General features: G+C 38.9%; 1 protein-coding gene across 5 annotated transcripts in view; it reads left to right on the top strand.

Annotated features, from left to right (window-relative positions):
* The window catches only part of NRG1 (neuregulin 1), a 1,096,123-nt gene extending 1,083,169 nt beyond the window's left edge, over positions 1-12,954 (top strand). For 4 of the 5 annotated variants that reach the window (XM_077144415.1, XM_077144414.1, XM_077144416.1 and 1 more), the window contains 5 exons: positions 772-874; positions 2,381-2,507; positions 4,810-4,940; positions 5,757-5,963; positions 8,723-12,954. In XM_077144415.1, coding sequence (XP_077000530.1) covers positions 772-874; positions 2,381-2,507; positions 4,810-4,940; positions 5,757-5,963; positions 8,723-9,377 — 1,223 coding nt within the window. In that variant the 3' untranslated portion in view covers positions 9,378-12,954. The remainder of the gene's footprint in view (positions 1-771; positions 875-2,380; positions 2,508-4,809; positions 4,941-5,756; positions 5,964-8,722) is intronic. The other variant, XM_077144413.1, reaches the window with a different exon arrangement.
* Positions 12,955-17,371: the final 4,417 nt, after the last annotated feature.

Genomic DNA, 17,371 nt, shown 5'->3' with positions numbered 1-17,371 from the left:
AGTGGTTTCTTTCTGTGGATAAATTAGTTCTCGAAATATAATTAGTGAAGACATAGGAATTGTCTTCCAAAGAAAGTCTTCATTTTGGCCGTGAACTATCCGATACAGTGCCCTATTACTCAATATTGCTCCTTAGGTGCACCTTTTACTGCCAAATCATAGAGATGCTGCCCCAATTTAGTTGCAAACTACAAGCCAAGCTCATGTTTGCAGATGTTTTCAGTGTTGTTTTTTACAAGTAGTTAGAAATGATTGTTTGTAAAGACCACTGGAATATTATAAGGTGATGATATAAAATAGCTGGGAAATAACAAAAGAAGTGGGGGTGGGGGAGGGAGCACACAGGATAAGAGGGATATGGTATGCCATTCCTAGCTCCTTTTGTTGGTGTTAATTCCTGTTGTCTTTGCAAGTGATTTTTCTTTTTAAAACATAATCAACGAAGTTCTAATCAAATGGTTATTTTACAAGTAATGCTTATGATTTGCCACTTTACTATCAAATTGTATCTATCTATAGCTGCGATTAGAGTAACTTTACATTTTAACATGTTTTATGATAAATGGCCCCAGTCGGCTTTGCCATCTTTGCTCAAAGTGTAGTGCAGAGGATGTCGTACCATCCCTCAGAGTCATTTGTAGACATGATGAATTGTCGTGTATGCATTTTCTTGTTGAAAATGGACAGGGCCATGCAGCATGGCACCTGTTCCGTTTAGGCGCTGCCATGCGTAAGTGGCCTGTGGTGACGTCTGCTCTCCTCCCTTTCCAGAAGCCGAAGAGCTCTACCAGAAGAGAGTACTGACCATCACCGGCATCTGTATCGCCCTGCTGGTAGTTGGCATCATGTGTGTGGTGGCCTACTGCAAAACCAAGTAAACCTTCCCCCTCCATGCCTTTCTCTCTCCTTAGCACAGAGAGGGATTGCACAGCGAAGGCTATGTGGAAACCGAGCTCCACCATCTAGTCTCAACAACAAGTAGAACCAAGGATGGGAGGGGTGTTCCCCTTATTTTTTCCCTTAGAATAATTCCTTGCAAGGATCTTTCCTAAGCATGTACAGAAATTAAGGCTATTTGTGTGACTGTGTTCAGTGGATTTCTGGTATGTGACCACAGTCCCATGAATGAAGAAAGGGGAAGTGGGAGAGGCTTGGATGGGAACAGACTTGCACACATGAAAGGGTGCCCCCAACACAAGCTAAGAGCAGGGCTGCAGTCACATATGGTGAGTTTGTCATGTCACTGCAGAGAAAATGTCCACTTTGCGCTTCAGCTTAGGAGATAAAGAAAACACTTGGTTACTGAAAGGCAGTTTTCTGGACATTCTAGTGACTTTTTCAATCCCATCTAATCCGGTCATCAGTTCAAATGCTCTCATAGTGTGAGGTGTACAAAAGGGACCTCTTGGGAGGAAATCAAACAAAACTTTCAAAGAACAATGGGAAGACATTGAAATAGATTTGTATTCACCCTTTGGTCCTTTAAATTTGGTCCATATTAACCAATACAGTTACTGTACGGCATGAATTCCCTTCACTTGACCCTCTTAACCATAATTCCCACTTTTTCAAGTCTCAGATAATGTCATGTTATAAAACTTTTATCATTTGTTTCTTTATTTTTGCCATAATAAGATACTCTTGCTAAAAGTGGCCATGGACCTTTTTATGATCTGAAGGTTGCATTCAGAAACAAAACCAATATGCAATTATACCACAAAATCAAGGCCATGAATTGTGTTGTCAGAATGGAATAAGTGAGGGAGGATGATAAGCCTTCATGAAATTATCCTAATGAGTCTTATTAAATTGATATCAGTATTTCAGTATTCATAGTCTGGTTATACAAAGAATGTTACTAGAGTAAGATTATGTTATAATCATGCCAAAATCTATTGGCAATATATCGGCATGTCCTCACTCTTATGCATGCTATGTAGAGATTCAAAAACTGCCTTCTTTCTCCCAAGAGATATACAGGCAAACCCATAAATGAAATCAGCTTTATCAATTTTACAGCACAGTATTTAAGACAATCATCTGTAAGACTTAAGCAAAGATGAATTGATTAGGAAAATTGGAACTTTAATGAAATATAAACCCGACTTCTCTCATTTTTTCTTTTTTTTTTCCTCCATCAGCAATTCAACTAAATTTCAGTGAGAATCCCATATAGCTTTTTAAAATTGATTTGCTAAGGATTGGTCAATCCACTTCTTCCCGTAGGCAGATTCTGAGACAAAGTGGTACCCTCTTCCTTCTCCCTCGCCACCAATCCATTACCTTGAGTTACTTGTAGGTGTTGGTAGAAGAATGATTTGGCTGCACTAAGAAATGTACTTAGTAGAAAAAATAAATGTTCTTTTTTTTTCATATCCAGGAAACAGCGGAAAAAGCTTCATGACCGGCTTCGGCAGAGTCTGCGGTCCGAACGAAACCACATGGTGAACATGGCAAATGGGCCTCACCACCCAAACCCACCACCCGAGAATGTTCAGCTGGTAAACGTATGTTGACTCTGACCAGTGTTAAAAACTGAGCATCTCTCTTCTGTTCCGACACCTCAAAGTTAATTTTCTAAGGTTCTTGGGCTCTTAGCTTCCACCATTAATCACCATGGCTTCCAGGAATCTAGGGTTTTTACAGGAGAATAGAATGAGAACATTTTAAAATGTGGATTTGGTTACTGTAGAACCAGCATATTTCCTCTTATAAAGCATTCATTAGGGGTTGGATTTGTTTTACGGGGAGGACCCAATTGGAAAGAGGAAAAAAAAAAAAAAGGAAAATAATAAAATTAATAATACAAGGATCACAAGGAAATGTTTTTTTTAATGTGATTTGAAAATGAAGTCTACTCCAGTCTATGACTGATTAATTTAGATAACTGAGGAAAGGGCTTTAGAATTATTTTTATTAGGGCATTTCACAGTGCGTGATGAGTTAGTAATTCTGATTTACAAAGAAATAGGGACTGAGAAAGGTCAATTGATTTATCAAACATACCTCTCGAAAACTAGAAGAACGTAAGGACTTCTTATTCCCTCTTTCCAAATGATGCCAAATCCTCCAGATGAAAAAATATCCTTAATCATTCAAATATTCTGGAAAGCATTTTAGACATCATCTTCCAAATCTCCCTTTTCTTTCCTTCTTTTTTTTTTTACAGATAAGCACCAGAAATCACACACATTTTATTAATGGTGAACAGGAGCTGGACATAGAACTGTTGGCTTTTGGAATATTGTATTTTCTATTCCACCATAATGCTGCTTCTTCTTTTATTTTAATCTGGTGTTTGAATTTTATAAACAAAACTTGAAAAGTCTATTTCAGTATCATTTTCTATGCGATAGAAAAGGTGCATTTTGTGTGGAGCAGATGCATCATAGACCCAAGCCCAGAGACAGGAATTACTAAACCACTGGCTAGTCTTGGAGCAAAGATCTCCAGGAGATGGTTGTAAGGGGTTAATATGTCAACATATGTTGATGCTCTCCTCCCCTTAATAGTGTTCCTTAGAATGTTCTACACAGTAGAAAGCACATTCATTACAGACACAACTATAGTCTGTCACTAAGTAAGCCATAATATGCAGGAAGCAGAATGAGTGGCTTTGGGCTTTAAGCTTTCTAAGCCTTAGTTCCGTGTAATGAAAACAGACAAGTATGACCTACTTCAAAGAGCTGTTGTGAGCAGCATTAAATGAGATCATCTCCATAAAACCTGTAGCCCAGTGACATTTAGTAAGTGTACACTAATTGTTAAATATTATTTTCATTAAATTTGCTGAACTTACATTGCCTTCCAAGAGGCAAGCATGAAAGAGCACATGCCTAGAAACAGGTCACTACAGAGGAAAATTTAATTGTTTCCTCACCGTCTTGTCTTGAAAACAAGCTAGCTGTACTTCCCAGGAAGATCCACGTGGAATAGCCTTTCCACTCAGAGAACCAGCTAAAGCTTCAAGAAAGTTTCAAATAACTTTAATTTGTTCATTTTTTTACTTTTCATGAACAGAGCAAGTTCTTTAAAGCCCATAGTCCATGACACTATAAAGTACCCTATTTCATCTGAGAGTAGTTTTTCTTCTTCCTTTTCCCTACTTAACTCAGTTTGGTGTAGATATTAATAGAATTTAGAATGCAACTTCCTAATGAGCCTCTCTCATGGATAGAAGGCAGTAATAGCTAGTGTGACTTGATGGTGACAATAAACTTGCCCTAAACCAAAGCCCTCTATCTATCATGTACTTTTTCAAGGTTTGTGACCTTGACAACTGATGTAGCCCCTTCAAATCTTTCCGTTGCATGACGACCAGCAACAAGTTAAAACTTTCAATGATATCAAGAGGGCTACATGGGCACTGGAAAAGTGAAAGTTAGATGCAAATAAATAAATAAAAAAGAATTTGCTTGTATTTTTCTACTAACTTGAAATTTGAAATAAAACAAGTCATTTTTATGCTTTTGTTTCCCTCAAGTACCTGTTAGTCTTCTTTCACTTGCAACAACAGCACAGATGAATATTGGGCAGTTATTTGTATTAAAACCTAGCCATAATTTCAATTAGAAACAAAATAGAAAAAAACGTTTGTATGCACATTGCACGTACATTCGGCGGGTAATTTGTTAACGCTATTCTTCTAATCAAAAGACTGCAGGAACCAGGATGGGATTTACCATTTGGCTCTTGGAGAAAATGGAATTGATTTTGAAGCATGTCTACTAAAATAGATTTGTGTGTGTGCAACAATGTTAGTATTTTGATTTGCGTGAGTCTCCACAGTGCGTCTCTTTGTTTATCCAGCAGTACGTATCTAAAAATGTCATCTCCAGTGAGCATGTTGTTGAGAGAGAGGCAGAGACATCTTTTTCCACCAGTCATTACACCTCGACAGCTCACCATTCCACCACTGTCACCCAAACGCCTAGTCACAGGTAGGAGAATTTCAACATTGCATGTCATTTCTCTAGGAATGAATTTTTGCACATTGCTTGTTGCTGTCTCTTCCTGAGAAGGTAACAAAAGATACTTATGAGGCAGTGAGGTATAGTAAAATGGGTGGTTTGGACGAGCAACAGAGTTTGGACATCAACTGGCTCTGCCACTTAATTGCTGTATTGATTTGAGCCTCAGTTTTTTCCATTCCTATAAAAAGGGATGATGGTATCTACCTCATAGCACTGTCGTTCCTCATTCATTCTAGAGATTGTCTTTACTTCTGGTATGCCACTTACTGAATTGCTTCACTACACTAGGGAAAGTCTGTCTTAAAGTCTGTGTGATACTTAGAAGTTGACTTCCACCAGTGATTGTATTGACCTGGGAAATGCACATGGGAATTAATTGAATAATAGCACCACAAACTCTCAAATGCCCTGACAAACCATATCTGAGTGCATGCTATCAAGGGCAGCAGACTTCTAAGGTTGCCCATAGAATGCATTGTTTCTTTAACCTAAGCCACTCAAGTACACAGACCCTATAAGAATACTCAGTACATAGTGGCATTTAATAAATATTTGTTGAATGTGGGTAAACGAATGATTGAACTGTATCCTTATAAAGCCAATCTGTATCAAGATCCTTTCTATAAAAAGTATGTTTATAACAACCCTATTCTGAAACAAGTAATATTGTAGTGAGCGTCTGGTGCACTCTAAATTGGGAATTTTTGTCAGATCATTTCCTTCCATAGCTCTTTTTGCATATAATCAGATATTATCTCTTTGCTTCTCACATTTCCCCCATAGCTGGAGCAATGGACACACGGAAAGCATCATTTCGGAAAGTCACTCTGTCCTTATGATGTCATCAGTAGAAAACAGTAGGCATAGCAGCCCATCCGGGGGACCAAGAGGACGTCTTAATGGCATGGGAGGCCCTCGAGAGTGTAACACCTTCCTCAGGCATGCCAGGGACACCCCTGACTCCTACCGAGACTCTCCTCACAGTGAAAGGTAAAACTGAAGGGCAAAGCTACTGCAGAGGAGAACCCCAGTAAGCGAATCCCCATGAGCACCTGCGGTCTCACCTAAGGAAATCTACTCTAATCAGAATAAGGGCAGCAGTTGCCTGTTCTAGAAGTACTACTAGTTGATGAAGTCATCTTTTTTGTTTGACTGAACTCATTTCTTCCGAGCTTCTCGCATCGTTCCAGTGGCTGACAGGCAACAGACTCTTAAAGAGCTGAAATGATTTGATGTGGAAGGTGCAGCAAACTTGGAATTCCCAGCTCTGAGCTTAGGCTCATACCCACTCTGGGTCTTGGTTTCCTCAGTTGTAACATTAGAGAGATGGAATCAAAGATTTATATGGACCCTCCTATAATTCCAATTTGCCAGTTATCCAAACTCTGAAACAGTGGTTGAGCTAGCCTCACGTTCTCATGTGCTCACTCTTTCTGACCTTCCAGCCTCAGTTAAATCAGATCAAGGGCTATGTCATTGCTGACTGTTCTGGGGAACAACTGCTTGTGTGCCACCATAGAGTATCCCTTTTATGAGAGTCCAACAAGGGATGAATAAATGAATGTATTGTATGCTGCGTCTGGCAGTCTTCACAGGTGGTTTTCAAAGCAGATACTGCCTTGGATATGACCCATTATTCCAGAATGTTTCGGCTTTCATCTGGGGAGATGGGGTTGGGTTGGAGAAGTTAATAGCAAAGGTAAAACAAAGAATGGAGGAAAGTAAACAAAAAGAGATACTAAATAGAAATATTGAGTTCATATATTATTTTTATCCATTTTCACCTGTGCTTGGGGAGAATTCTACCCTACCAGCACTTCCCATCCATAAACTGTTAGCTGTTGGTTTTCAAATCTAATATATGTGATTCATGTGTGTGTGTGTGTGTGTGTGTGTGTAAATTTGTATCTGTGCATTTACTTTATGGTCATCTCTGTCTGATCTTTGCTTGCCAAAGGGACATAGTACTCAATAATCCACACTTATTTGGTAGCTCTATGAGTGGAGATGATTATAACAGACTCTTTCCATTCAGGGACTGGGAAGTCTTATGACAAAGGTGATCAATTCTTGACTTGTAGGCTATATCACACTTGCTGACCACTTCATCAAGGGCCTTTTCCCCAAACACAGTATTTCAAATCTATGGAATTGAGGTCACCCTGCAATTCATCTATGAGAAAGTAGGCAGGGTCCAAAACTGATTTAAAACATTAGGCTCAGACTCACATCATTATATTTTTCTCTACTAAAGAAGTCTAACTGTTTCTAATTTCATTTTTTTAAAACCCTGAAAAGGAGTTTTGGTATAAAATCTTCCTTCATCACCAGATGTGGTATTCATCTTTAAAATTGGCATCTCTCTGCTGTGGTAGGCTTCCATAGGCACTCCAGATGTTATCTAGGACTGCAACATATACCTGAAATTTAGAGATCATAAAGACAAAAAGATGAATCACTGTAACATATTGGTTTGAATTTGGATTAGCATTTCTCAGAGAGCTTAATTTAAGTATCCCAAAGAACATGTCTAAAGATTCAAGCCCCAAATATTTCAATCTTCTAGACCCTTTCCCATTTTAGGCACAGCTGGATCTCACATCCATATCACTCTGACTCATGGGTAAAAAGCAGGGAATCTCATAGGTTTCTTGTTCCTGTTAGCTAGAGTTCAGATGATGGTTTCCTGTGTCTTCTTCACAAGTCATGTCGAATTAGACTCTGTGAATGCCAGTGTGAAGGGAAGAGTCATTTTGTGCTTGGCATTGGTTACATTTTTATCAAGAGCTGAGAAATGTGACTCTGAATAAGCTACCTCCTCCTCAGTGCCAAAAGTCAGGTCTTATTCTGGGGTCAGAAAGCATGATATGGTGAAAACAATGCACTCAGTGTCTTGAGGATGAGATTCTCAGAAGACATAATAAGACAAAAGGTAAATGGTACAGTCAAACCTTGAGTAGCTCCAAAAGATGAACCAAAGACTGATGTAGCCATGTGTTTTGGAAGTAGGTAGACCAGAGACTGAAAGTAGAATCCATTGTGGTAACCACAAATTCAACACAAGGTTCTCTCAGTCTTAACCTTTGAATGACTTGAACGCAGGTATGATAGTTGCAAATTGAACATTAGGAATTAACATTTCATGGAAAAATGAAAAGCACACAAAAGTATTGCACTGTTATCAGGGAAAAAAAATCTAAGTTACTATGCTCTCTTTTTCCATAAGACAAAGTTAAGGCTGATCTAAGGAGAAATAAGGCACACAGATCCAAATGCATGCAGATCCAGCCCTCACCAACTCATCTTAGATCTTCTTCCATTCCCCATTTGGGCTTCATTCTCTAAGACCCCTTGGCCTCTAGGAAGGTATTAAATTAAAATAATACTTCTTTCCCTTCCAAATCCTTGAGTCTGGCCCTTATAAACTAAGAGGTTTCCAAAATCCTGTGCCTGCACGTCTTTGCTCATAGCCTTTTATTTAAAATTGTGATGTGATTGACAACCCTGAAAGCTTTGAAGAACTAGGCATTTTAGCTGATCTTTGCATGTGCTCCTGTAAGGAAACTCTTGGCTACATGACTTTAGATTTCAAGGGTGCTGTTCCTCGTGTAAAAATTGAGAAGCATCCAATGAGAATAGCAAGTCTTTGTTCTCTGATTCTGTAATATCGTGAACTCTGTCCCTTTACCCTTCCTGCGATATGCCTCTTATTCCACCACACTTATGTGGGGTATTCTGTGCTCACACAGGTATGTGTCAGCAATGACCACCCCGGCACGTATGTCACCTGTAGATTTCCACACGCCAAGCTCCCCCAAATCACCCCCTCCGGAAATGTCTCCACCTGTGTCCAGCATGACGGTGTCCATGCCTTCCATGGCGGTCAGCCCCTTCATAGAAGAAGAGAGACCTCTCCTTCTCGTGACGCCACCACGGCTGCGGGAGAAGAAGTATGATCACCACCCTCAGCAGTTCAACTCCTTCCACCACAACCCTGCGCATGAGAGTAACAGCCTTCCCCCTAGCCCGCTGAGGATAGTGGAGGATGAAGAGTACGAAACAACCCAGGAGTACGAGCCAGCTCAAGAGCCTGTTAAGAAACTCGCCAATAGCCGGCGGGCCAAAAGAACCAAGCCCAATGGCCACGTGGCCAACAGGTCGGAAATGGACAGCAACACAAGCGCTGAGAGCAGTAACTCAGAGAGCGAAACAGAAGATGAAAGAGTAGGCGAAGATACACCTTTCCTGGGCATACAGAACCCCCTGGCAGCCAGTCTTGAGGCAGCACCTGCCTTCCGTCTGGCTGACAGCAGGACTAACCCAGCAGGCCGCTTCTCTACACAGGAAGAATTGCAGGCCAGGCTGTCTAGTGTAATTGCTAACCAAGACCCTATTGCTGTATAAAACATAAATAAACACATAGATTCACCTGTAAAACTTTATTTTATATAATAAAGTATTCCACCTTAAATTAAACAATTTATTTTATTTTAGCAGTTCTGCAAATAGAAAACAGGAAAAAAAACTTTTATAAATTAAATATATGTATGTAAAAATGTGTTATGTGCCATATGTAGCAATTTTTTACAGTATTTCAAAATGAGAAAGATATCAATGGTGCCTTTATGTTATGTTATGTTGAGAGCAAGTTTTGTACAGTTCCAGTGATTGCTTTTCCACAGTATTTCAGCAAAACCTCCCATATTCAGTTTTTGCTGGTTTCTTGTGCATTGCATTATGATGCTGACAGGATGTATAATTTGCAAGACTTGCATCCGTCTCTCTGTTTGCTTGTAGTAGCGGCCAATTGATACGCCTTGTAATGGCACATCCATCCAAATACTCTCCTCTTTTGTAAGAAGTTTTCTTTGCATTCAGTATATGAAATGAGTTGTGTCTATTCTGCCAGCCAAAGGTTTGCTTCATTGGGCTCTGAGATAATAGTAGATCCAACAGCATGCTACTATTAATTAAAGCAGGAAACTGCATTAAGTAATGTTAAATATTAGGAAGAAAGTAATACTGTGATTTACAAAAAAAAACTATATTAGTAATCAGATGACAGCTTGCTTTTACTAAAAGGAGCTACCATTTACTTAATTTTGATTTATTTTACTGGACAAAAGGAACAGTTGCAGGGATTGCCTAGAAAATGTGTTCTGGTTTGCTATCAGGGTAAATCCGGCACCTTACAAGAGGACTTAATTCCCCTTCCTGGGGGAATGGTACACAGCTTCATCCAGCTGAAGATCAAACCATGGCTGGTAAAGCTGCAATCATTTCTGACTTACATTTTTCACTCATCTTGGAACTCACGATTAGTTGTGTCTTCTCAGCTCAAGAAGAGGCATGTCATGGCAGAGAAAGCCCAACCCAAACAGCACACTCAGCAATTTGTCTGAAATACTTCTCATGTGAAATGTGCCTGCTGTACATAGTGGTGACTTCTCATTGTAGGGAACTATTTCTGTTGTAGAGTGTTTAGAAAGAGTGAATGTATAGGAGACACAGGTGGAGAGCAGCTGTGTGACTTGGTTGACATTTTAAAACAGTTTTGTTTGATCACTCCTTTCTCTCCATTATTTTCCTCTCACTTTGCAATATTGCCTGGATTAGGTCATTAACTATGCATGAACATTTTTGTCAGGAATGGGCAATGTGCATGTGGTTTGTGATTAGTGAGAACCTTACATGAGTGTCAATTCATCAGGAGATGTCATAGTGTTGGAAAGATTGCATCTTTCCTTGCAGAAGAGACCCTCACCTGAGTAGTGACCCCTCATTTTACAGCCTTCATCGCCCAACATTTCCCTTTCTTCACTTTTGCTGTACTATCACAAAGCAGGTCTGCAATTGGTCTGAATTCGCATGTTCTCTTATGATTGTAAAGAAGGCCTTTAGGTATTAACATTTTAAGTAAGTGCTAACATTGGGAAAATAAGAGAGTTTTTTTCTGTTTGTTTGTTTTTTAATGTTGGGCCCATTTCATGCCCTGCTTGATATCTGTCAAATCAGGGCTGGCATTTTATAAGGTTCAAGTGGCCTTCCAGAAGCCAAGGAGACACGTGGTTAGCAGGGGGTTCACAATGCCAGGCATGAAACCAGTGAAAGCATCTGCTTCTTGCCTGCATGTGAACTGAATCTATTAAAAATAAAATGGAAGAAATGGCATGCAAGAAAACCTTAGGCTGGGGAAAAGTCATGTCATTCAGCTCCTACATGTTACTACAATGCACAGAGCTGTCTGTCTTCAAGTCCTTGAGGTTACTCTGATGACAGGGCAGCTTGGGTTTTTCTTCTTTGGTCACATACCGCTTCCTCTGTGTCAACAGTGTCTTCCTTTGCTTTTTTTTTTTCTTTGCTTTTTAATCTACCCCAGGAGCCCTTGTCAAGCTGCACATGCTGCACTGATTTCCCAGTTTTGTGGAAATGAGCAAGCTCATGACAGGGGTAACAGGAGAAGAAGACAGTTGGCCCAAAGAGGGTCTCTAACTGCCATGTTGAATGCCTTGCCTCATCCTCTGCCCATATCCATAAAGAAATTCATACCACTGATTAGACCCCTAACATTTGTTCCAAGCTCTTTGGGCATTGGGGGTATGCAGGTGTCCCATTCTGGCGAATTTTAGGAATAAACAGAATCTTCTGTTGAGAGTAAGGAACAATATTTTCCTCATGATGAGATTTTTTCAAATTGCAAGTATATATGAAAATTTAGGGCAAGAGGAAATTTTATTTCCAACATGTTTCCAGTCACTCACAGAGGTGGCATGTTCAATGGGACAGTCTTTCCATCCTTAAAACAAGAGCTTCTCTTGAAAACGAAGTCCAGCTGACAGCTCAGGGCTACCTGCTACAGCATCCAGATTTTTTTCACATGGACATCTTTGTGATGCTTAATTGCCACGTCTTTCGCAATCATCCCTGCTTATAATCTCAGGCAGTGCAGTGGCAATACAATGAAGTAGTATGAATCCATGTCCCTGACATAGGGAAAGTTGTCTTGGGTTTTAAAGCTATGTCTTGAGTTTTCAAGTTGCCCAGATGTTTGACAGCAACTTTATTTCCAGGGTCCAAAATCATATCTCACTGAGGGGTAAATAGTGGAGCCTAATATATATGGATAGCATATGCAAATCTCCTTTATCTTCCTCAAGATTCTTTTACTGACCCCCCTCTTCCTTCTTGCCTGGTATAACACTATTATTATTATTATTTACATGCCTGGATAGTCTCCTGCTCTCTACAAAAGTGGCACTTTGCATTGGGTGTATATGAGTGTCTTCCCCAATGACAACATGTCATCTCTTCCTTGTTTCAGTATCAACATCTTGATATAGACTGAGTATATCCAGGGTAACTTGCTCAGTAACTATTCCTTTCCTTTTTTTTTTTTGGCCTGGGATTGAAAAGTACATGGTTAATTTTGGTGAAAAGAAGGAAAGCCTGGTCTTATCTTTCACTACTGGCTACATTCCACCAGCCACAGAGATTTCTATCCCACAATACCCATGAAGCATTGCAGAGAAGTATAGACAAAGGAAATGGCCACGTATCACACGTTCTATTACAGATTATTTTGTAAATAGCATATTGTACATTTATTTGGATGTTTTCTTAAATCATTTCCTGTCTTTATGAGTTAAAGATCAGTTTTTATTCTCTTAACTTACTGTGTAACATTGTAAATAACATAATGTCCTTTATTATTTATATGTAAGCATCTAACAATATAGAGAGAGTTGTTTTCATATAAGTTGAAGATAAATGTCAAAATATATGTGTGTGGTTTTGTTTTTTGTTTTTTGTTTTTTTTTTTAGTTTTCCTTTGCTTTGAAATTATGTATCCTTTTCCTTTCCTTTTTTGAAGAATAATTTATTGTTCAGGAGAAAGAATGTATATGTAATTGAAACTGTTTGAAGAATGCACATTTGAGGACCGTGAGGTACTGATAAACTAAAGAATTTATTATCCAAAATACTAAGCAATAAGTAATTGTGATTTATTTAAAGTTTTGTTCATTTTCCATGAGTGACATACTGCAATAAAAAATGCTACTCTATGGATACCTGGGAGTGTTGCTCAGCAGACTAATCTTTCAGTCTGTTAGACCAGCACCTATCATCTTAACATGGCAGTTGTACTCATTTCGTGTGTCCAGTGGACTCCACGATCATCTCATCTGTTCGTTGTTTTTGCCACACTGCCTTTTCATGAATCACTTTCTGCCTACTGATTCTTTTTTACCACCGTATTCCTCATTGAAGGGGCCACAACCAAGCCACGTGACCTGACATTTCCTTCTTCCCCCATAGACAATAACACATCAAGAGAACATTTTAGGGCATGACTGCCTGGAGGCTGGTTGTTAAAATGTTCTGTGGTGACAGCAAGAAACTTCTTCAGACTAATGGAAATGTCAATGTGGGAATCTCATTCAGTCAGGAAGGAAAACAAATGCTCTCTTGGTTCAAGTAGTCCTACAGCCACAGTGGTCTCAAAGGTAGTCAGTTAGAACCTGGCCGTGCTAAGTTTTCCCATAGCATCAGTTCATTAATTTCCCATCAGGCCCAGAATTACTGATTCTCAGTTTTAAGAGAGGAAAAGGCTAAACTGGGTTCATTCCCCCTCATTCTACATACACACACACACAAAAAAACAATCAAACTATATGCCCATCTTACTGCTCAGGGAGGGTCCTATGCATGAGAAATTTCCCACATCCTAGGCCTCTGTCCCAGAAATGGGGATGTTGCTTTTCTAATGGAAATTAGCCAAAACAAAAGCCATATTTTAACAGATAGCTATCTGCATGGTACTTTTGATATATCTTTGAGCATGTTTCTCATCATTTCAGACAGGGTAAGGGCTTTTGACGTATGTGGAGTAGAGGTCAGCAGTCCTTTGGGGTACACAGTGGCCTCCTCTGGAGTTTGAGTGTTCCCTGAGGTTTCGCATAAAAGCTCCTATCCATACACTGCTCCTACCTGGTAATGGCTCCAGTTGCATAATTCCAAAAACAGTATGGATGTCTAGGAATCTTCAGTCATGCCCTTTGTGCTCTGTTCTTACTCTTAAGAATTTCCAATACCACCCAATATCCTCAAATTTGTATCATCTTTGGATTACTGCCCCCCATTACACACACACCAAATCCAACCAAAAAGAACGCCACATTCTTTTACTTGTCCTATAGTCATCCAACCAAACAGCCATTCATCAAATCAGGGAGTGCACTGACTATTTCAATAGTAAAGACTGAGTCATTTTCCTCTGCCTTCCAGTTTCGGCTGAGGCTTTGTCCACTACCCAAGTTGAAAACTACAAGCAGCTAGCTTAGTTATTCAGCCGAAAATAGTTTATCTAAGGTATCTTGATATTTGATCCAGGAGTGTATGTGTGTGGCAGAGGATGCTATGCAAAGAATGGAGTTTCACAGATGATATCAGCAAATTAACTCCGGACATTTATTTCAATTCTGCATTCACTTCACCCGCATAGATTCTTAATGTCAACCCCAGGCCAGCACAGCAAATTAGCAAATGATCTCTATTTTCTAACTTGATATTAAATCTTTAATGTCTTCCCAGTAATGAGGTTCCTTTGTTGTCTGTCCTGATGACAAATAACAAAGGAACTTGATGTCAGGTATCTGGAGGTAAATGACACAGTTCTGAAAGCTAGAAACTTAGGATGCCATATGGAATGAAAATTTTTGATGACCTGACATGAATTGTCTTGCACTCATTTTCTGTCTTATTTCCTCTGAAATTGATGAAATAAAATAAATTTATGGAACCTGTTACTCCAAAAGATTAATTTGATAGGAAAAAAAAATGCCCTCAGTTAATAAAAGACAAAATCACCCTCTTGCTACAAGAAGCTGCAGCATTATCACATCACATCCCACCCTCGAAGGTACCTTTGGATTTCTGTTCACATCCTGGTACTGAAATTGTTGGACTTCTCTGATTAGCTGTTGGTTTTGAACTTCAGTTGATTTTTCAAAACATCATCCACCTATAAGGAATAGAGAAAGGGTTTTGTTTTCTGGAGCAAATCTATAATGATCCACCTGGTCCTTTAAAAAAAAAAATGGATCAAGACAGAAATACCAGTAATCTCTAAAAAGAAGACAAAGAATGGGGTATTGATTTCACCCATGACTCTTTTTTCCTAGCCCTTACCCTAAATATGGACTTATAGGGAAGGGCAGAACTCAATGAAGGAAAAGACATTTCTTCCCACCCCAGAGAGTGCTAAAGAAGTTAGAGAATTGCCTCTGTAGGTTTAAACATCTTTATGTTCATGTGTACAGGTTATGTATAGGTTTGCTTGTATGCAAAGAAAGCAACTATTAAATATAGATAATATTTGCATGATATTTATGGGTTAAAATATCCTTTACAGTTTTCAATCCTCTTGACTCTGTGGGGTATAGGTATTATATATGATGAGAATAGTTCAGACTGGGGAAGTTACAAGACTTCCCTGACTCTATGCATCTAGTGAGTTATAGAGATCATATGTGTAGCCAAGTTTTCTGACTACAATCCTATTTCTTTCTATCGTGCTCTGCTGCATCACCCACTCCCATCCAAGCACAAACAGCTTCTTCATTTTCCACCTTATTTTATAGACACATGTTATATCCAACTCCAATTTGGTGTTTGGAAGAATATGGGCCCTTCTAGCTTTGTTTTAGAGTTATTCTGGAACCCAATTTGTTTTCTTTGGCTTAGTATCTCTGTGCACCTTTCCCTAAGCTTTGAAAGGAAAAGAAATGTAACCACAACTGAATTCAGTATACACACATATATACATTTATGAATTCACTATGCATATAAACATATATATGAATTCACTATATATGTGTAGTGAAAAGGGGAGGGCTTTGCAGTCAAAGTACTGTTCCTACCACTTAGGAACTTCATGAATTTGGACAATTAATTTCCTCTTCCAAGCCTATTTCCTGATCTCTGACCTGGGGATATAACAAACTTTAGAGGGATAGGATGTGGTGAGAATTGAATGAATGTGAGAAATCTAGAATATGACTAGCAAGGAGTGAGTCATATTCAAATGGAGCCTTCCATTTGCTCTCCCCACCTCCAGATTCTTAAGTTTTGGAATATAGGTTTCTCAGTTCCAAATGGCACATTTTATAGTACACAACACGACCAAATGAACATATTTTATTCTTTATCCAATCTTGGACCAGTAATCAAATTTCTTTCTAAAAACAACTCTATGTTGAACAGTATAATCACTGAATTGCATCTTACTGTCAGGTATTCTATAAGGCATCATAAGTACAGTTAGCTTCATATGTAGCCATACCATTTTATACCAACTCTCTAATTTCTAATGCCTCAATACAATTACACAGAAATTTTTAAACATGACTCTGTAGAATTTTCATACACCTAGAAATTTAGTTGCAAACACCTAGTAAAACAAACAAACGATAAAATGATCCTAAGCTGATAGGATATCTGGGCATATTCATTTGCCTTAGTTTGCAGCCGGGATGTTTAGAAATATTCCATTTTCTTCAAAAAGTACAATTCAAGCAAAGGTCTACATAGCGAAAAATTGGAGGAGTCATTTCTCAGATGAAATCTCAGGTGTAAGAAAGCACATTACTTACGGATATTCATCACCCACTTCTTTTATCTCTCCAGTAATTCTCTAGGCTCTACTTGCTTTTCACCCCAAACATAAAACAATTATTTTTCTCATCCTGATCTTGAAGCAATTACTAATTTATGCATTTAAATAATAATGCATGCATTTTGGATTCGATCCTTTAAAACTTCTTCCTACATCAACGGCAGTGGGTGACTTTCTCTCGTGGTGTCAGTTATCAGATTTGTGGATGGGCAGAATTATTCTATATGATAATATATATATATATATATATATATATATATATAGAGAGAGAGAGAGAGAGAGAGAGAGAGAGAGAGAGGCTAGGGTAGTTATTTAGAGACCCTGGATTTCTCACAACTGAGACTAAAATGAACTTTTCCTCTTTGTCAGAGAGCCAGCAATGTGCTTCTTATCTTTCTTAAGCTATGACATTGAACAAAAGGAGGGTGCTTCTTGGGTGAGTATTTTCACAGACAATAGAGCAACCAAAAAGACAATATCCCCTTGGATCCTAGGCTCTCTCCACCATGAAAAATAACAAAGAGAATGGATTTGGCATGTGTGAGAGCCACTTTCCACTTTTTCAGAGTCCCCAGATTCCCTGTAATCAGGTTCTTTCCAGTTAGAAGATGATTCCACCCTCACACAAGAGTCGCTTTGCTAAGATTCCATCTTCCTTTCAGAATATCCTTCTTCCAAGACAAAGATTTCTCTTAGTAATTCCTTAGATTATAGTCCTCTTTCC

Source organism: Tamandua tetradactyla, chromosome 26, assembly GCF_023851605.1.
Source record: "Tamandua tetradactyla isolate mTamTet1 chromosome 26, mTamTet1.pri, whole genome shotgun sequence".
Classification (NCBI taxonomy): Eukaryota; Metazoa; Chordata; class Mammalia; order Pilosa; family Myrmecophagidae; genus Tamandua; species Tamandua tetradactyla.
This window is presented reverse-complemented; position numbering and strand designations above follow the sequence as displayed.